Below are 5,397 nucleotides of genomic sequence, written 5' to 3'. Positions count from 1 at the left end.
GATGATATGAAAATATAATCAATGATGCATTTTGATCCCTATATAGACGTTGTCAAGACATGAGTCTCAATCACTTGATTTACTCATCCAAAGTATCCACGAGAGAGTTGCAACCCTTGTCGTCTTTATCTTCTTCACAAATCGATGAAACAAAAATACAATCAACAATGCATTTTGATCTTTACATATACACCATCAAGACGCGGTGGTTCTGGATCATTTGATCTACTCTACATTAATAGGATCTTATGTATCCATGAGAAAGCCCCAAGCCTTGTCATCTTTATCTTCTTCTTTACAATTCGATGTACAATCAAGATGTTGTTTGATCCCTACATAGACATTGTCAAGAGGAGATGGGTCTCGATCACTTGATTTATCCTACATCAATATGATCCAAGCTATCCAAGAGAGAGTTTCAATCCTCATCATCTTTATCTTCAACCAATGAAACCAAAATGCGATCAACGATGCATTTTGACCCCTTTATAAACATTGTTAAAAGGAGGTGGGTCTAGATCATCTGAGTTACCCAACAATCAATATGATTTAGATTACCCATGAGAGAGTTCCAATCCTTGTTATCTTTATCTTCTTCCTCACGAACTGATGAAACAATAATACATTCAACAATGCATTTTGATCCCTACATAGACATCATCAAGAGGAGGTGGCTCTTGATCACTTGATCTACCCTACATCAATCTAATCCACAGTATCCACGAGAGAGTCCCACTCCTCATCATCTTTATCATCTTCTTCTTCTTCTTCACAAATTGATGAACCAAAAATATAATCGACAATGCATTTTGATCCCTAGATAAATATCATCAAAAGGAGGTAAGTTTCAATGCCACTTGTGCTGCTCTTGACAAAATGGCAAAAAACAACACACACAAAAATATGAAAAAAATTACAAATATGCAAAACACATTATTTTTCCACCAAATTTTTTGTGGTTTTATAACACTAAGGGCACCGATCACGAAGATCAATGGTTGACTTTTTTGTAAAATAATATTATGTTTTCCACAATCTAAAAAATGTACTCTCATTTTGTACAAAGAATAGACATGTCCAATGACCACTTTTAAATATCACATACTCTAAAAAAATATTGAACTTCGAAAAAGTTAGTCAACTTGGACTATTTGACATTTCTAGCCTAAGAATACTAGATGTTTACAACAAGGATGTCAGATTTGGATCACTTGATTTACCCTCCATCACTAGGACCTAAAGAATCCATGAACCCATGAGAGAATGTGACTATACAACTTCATTTACAAACAATTACAACATACTAAAGACAATTACACACTAATAACAGACTATTAAACACAAGAAGAAACAAAAAGCACTTTTGAGGATAATCTATCAAGAGCAAACAAAACCAACGGAAGCGTGGGGTTTCTTCAACGACTGTACTACTCCAGCTGAAGGAGATAAATGCTCGATTGGCACTCCAAAATAGGGGATTGAAAGTCCCACTTTCAAGGACGTCAAGAACCATTAAAATATTTGGCTAAGTATGTTACTAATAAATGTGACAGCACCTCAACCGGAAACATCAGGCGATCATTCAATGCAGCTCCATCAATCTCCTACCCCTTCTTTACCCTTCCCTGTTTCACATTTCCATCCCCATTCATTCATTGAGATTCCATTCATCCGTTTTTTTCCCACCTGGAACCTTTTCTTTTTCAGCTCTGTATGGAGTTCATTTTTGTTCTTCTGGTTTTCCGCCATTAAATGAGCTCCGTGTGCTCAGTATTTCGACATGAGTTCGGCTCAGCAGAAATCCCATGTCTGGGAAGGCTCACCCGTGTTGTATGAGTTCGGATGGGGGGCAGCTCCTCCAGTGGCGGGAATCGAACCCGGGTCGAAAAATAGAGCTGCAAGTTTAAGCCCGGCACTTATAGCCATGATTGCTGTTCTAGGCAGTGCTTTGTTGATTGTAATCTACTACAAATTCTTCTACAAGTACTGTAAATCGTGTCCGAGGCGTCGCGGGTTCGAATCCCCGGAGATGGATGATGGTGGGATGATGTTTCAGGACCCGGAGGCCTGGCAGATCTTCAATCACAGCTATGGGCTTGATGAATCTGTGATTAAGTCCATTCCCCTGTTTGTTTTTAGAAAGGGGGAAGAAGATGGGGGGAGATTTTGGGACGGTGGTCTTGAATGCTCTGTTTGCTTGTTGGAATTCAAAGAGCTTGACTCTCTCAGAGTTTTGCCCAAATGCAGCCATGCTTTTCATGTCAACTGTATTGATGTCTGGTTGCGCTCACATGCAAATTGTCCGCTTTGTAGGGCAAATATAGTGGTGAATTGGAGTAATGGAAGTTGCCCTTTTGTTCCTGCCATGGCGGGCAGAGTACGTCCCAATCTTGAGCATGGCATTGCCGGTGTCGTACATGACAGCTTCAGATCTATTGAAGAGAACAACAGTGATGTGGCGCAGAGGAATTTGACTCAGGGATTCACTGAATCCATGGATGTTTTACATGAAGCTGATGGTGAAGAAGAATTTGTTGATGTGGGATCCAATTTTGAGGATTTGGGTGCTTTTGGGAAGCCCGTTTTGACGAGATCTTATTCGTTTGGGTGCTCGGGTAATGAGCAATATGGTGGTAATGGGCTCGAGACGTTGTTAATGGCGGATACCTCTGCTTCTGCTTCTTCGCCATGGAAGAGGGCGTTCAAGAAGTTTAATTCAAAGGGAAGTGGGCTTTTCTCGTTAAGGTCCCCGTTTTTTAACAGAACCAGAGGATCCTCTGCCTCAGCCTCTGCTTCTGTAAATGGGTTTTCATCAATGATCATGTCGCCCGCAAGAGATTTCAGTCACAGGCGTTACAGGAGAGATTTCAGGCATGGAGGAGGAAGCACGAGTAGAATTAGAGGCGGGAGTTTGAGCCCCCCAATTTCAAGAGTTCATTATCAACAATCGGGCAGAGCACAGGCCATGACTAGTCCCCTGTTCTTCAAAAGAACAAGTTTTTCTATTTTTACACCGAGCAGATTGAGATCAGGAGATCCAGAGGCCCTTCTTTCGCCCGATAGATTCAGCAACCAACCTTAACGAGGACTTGGGATCCTTGGGTTTTTTGTTGTTTTCGATCAAGCGGAAAAGATCAGATGTTCTGTAAATCTTCTAATTCAACGACTGATCAGATTATACAATCTCGGATCATCTCAAGCACGGTATACAGAGTTAAAGATCACAACTTTGAGTGAATAAAAAACTGTTTTTTTCTAGATTAGTCTTTTGATATCATATATATTCAGTGTTTAAAGACCGCATCTTTAAGTCAAAGACCCGTTTATTCAATTATTTATCTTTTGATATCATCTGAATCACAATATACCGTGTTAAAAATTGCAATCATAAGCCAAAAACTAGGTTTTGTAAAAGATTCTTCTTTTGATATCATCTGAGTGACAACATGTGTAAAAGATTGCAACTTTAAGCCAACAACTGTTTTTTCATAAGTTTTTTCTATTGATTTCACCTGAATCACAGTATACCGTGTCAAAGAATGCATCTTCAGTCCAGAAACTGGTTTTTCAAAAGAATTTCCTATTGATGTCATCTGAATCACAATATATCGTGTTAAAGATTGCAACTTTAAACCCAAAAAACTGGTTTTTCAAAAGGTTTTTCTACTGATTTCATCTGAATCCACGATATACCGTGTGAAAAGCAACTTAACGCGAGAAACTGGTTCTTCTTCTCAAGATTTTCTTGTGATTTAATTGAAGACAAATTTTCTTCTGGATTTCTCCTGTGGGCATTCTCTCTTGATTCTATTTTTCACCTAGGTGATGAATGTTCATTTAAAAATTTGTTGGGTTTCTCACAATTCATTGATTTAATGGGCTGATACTGATCTGAGCATTGGATTGATTATGAATTGCAGAGTTGTAAGAGGGACATGCATGCACATGGACATCTTGGTGCAATTTGGGTGGGCGTGGGGGAGGTTCAATTACTCTCTCGCTCTTCTCTCTGCAACAGTAATAAATGCATGGTAAATGTGGCGGTGGAAGGCAACAACCAGAGGGACCGCATTAAATGAGCTGCACATTAATTGTTCCAAGCATTAAATATGACCGATGGGATTTATATACCGTCTGACGTGCTTTCCAATCAATCGTTACTGCAATCTTCTTCCACTATACAAGTAATGGTCATCTTTTTGTTTTTGCCACTGATTTAATATAATGGGACCCGATTTATCTTCAAAGCGTAGAACTTTGAATTTTTTCGTTTTGGTTCGATCTATTTATTAGGCAGCTTTTATCGTTTTCCAATTAAAAATTCTCGAAGTTCCAAAAATTCATACTTTGTTTCATTTAAAAAACATCTTGGAGATTTTTTTTAATGTTGTAAATTAGTTCCAAGCATTATCTTCAAAGCGTAGATTTTTATTTTTTATTTTTATTTTCGTTAGGCCGTTTTGTTTTATTAGGATTATATCGTTTTCCAGCAAAAAAAAATTCCCCGGTTGTCAATTAGATTATATAAATTTATATTTTGTAATGAATATTTTGGAGCCGAATTTTTTACGATTTATTCTTAGGCCGAACTTTTTTTGGGGAAACAAATTGTTTCTATAATAGAAAATGGTGTTTTTTTATATTAGAATATGTAAACTGGTCAACTTGTTTTTATCACCAGTTTTTAAATTCACATTCTATGCTTTGAAGTTGGATTTTTTAATATTTTGATCTGGTTTATTTTATGGAAGTTATTAAATTTAAAATATCTTATTTCTTAATTCGGTCAAGTTTGGGAAAGTATGTGTTCTTTAATATTTCTATTTAAAGTCGTTCTTTTATATTTCTAGTTTCAAGTCGTTCTTTATATATAGGAAAGGAAAGGAAAGGTGGTTTTATAGTCCACGACACTATGCCATAGTTTTTGGGTTTACATATGGTGACAGTGATATGGGACTACCTCATACTCTTTTTCGAGAGGCGCTTGGCGCTACAAACGAGGTGTACATACCCTACCCCCCAGTGGGATTTGAACTTGTGACCTCTCTTTCAAGAGTACAAGTTCTCGTATATATATATGAAGTCAGAATTTTTTAGAATTTTCTAATTTTATTCTAGAGATTTATGTGATGCTCGTATAGATGACATCTGAATGTTTAGAAACATTTTCCATCTTAAAACTATTTTCAGTCTGTTCATTTGATCATATAAAGTTTAGTGGCAGGTCCAACCAGTTCATTTTCAGTTTTTATTGATTATTTTTTATTTATAATAATCTTTTCTATTTTTAAAATATTTTTTCTTTATTCAGACTTTGTATATATTAATATTTAAATTTTGAGTATTATATTCTAAAATTAAATTTTCTAAATTCAATTGTTAGGAAAAAACTATACA

The 5,397-nt window shown here is 36.7% G+C and overlaps 1 protein-coding gene across 1 annotated transcript; it reads left to right on the top strand.

Annotated features, from left to right (window-relative positions):
* The first annotated feature begins 1,260 nt into the window (after positions 1-1,260).
* Positions 1,261-4,247, top strand: LOC149563707 (RING-H2 finger protein ATL65-like). Its single transcript, XM_089826848.1, has 2 exons — positions 1,261-3,204; positions 3,921-4,247. The coding sequence occupies exon 1, from the start codon at positions 1,781-1,783 to the stop codon at positions 3,080-3,082; it is 1,302 nt and encodes a 433-aa protein (XP_089682974.1). The 5' UTR covers positions 1,261-1,780; the 3' UTR covers positions 3,083-3,204; positions 3,921-4,247.
* Positions 4,248-5,397: the final 1,150 nt, after the last annotated feature.

The sequence above is a fragment of the Cupressus sempervirens genome, chromosome 4 (assembly GCF_028749045.1).
Source record: "Cupressus sempervirens isolate cs-2001-9-10 chromosome 4, ASM2874904v1, whole genome shotgun sequence".
Lineage (NCBI taxonomy): Eukaryota > Viridiplantae > Streptophyta > Pinopsida > Cupressales > Cupressaceae > Cupressus > Cupressus sempervirens.
The sequence above is the reverse complement of the archived record's forward strand: the minus strand, read 5'-3'. Positions and strand labels throughout refer to the sequence as shown.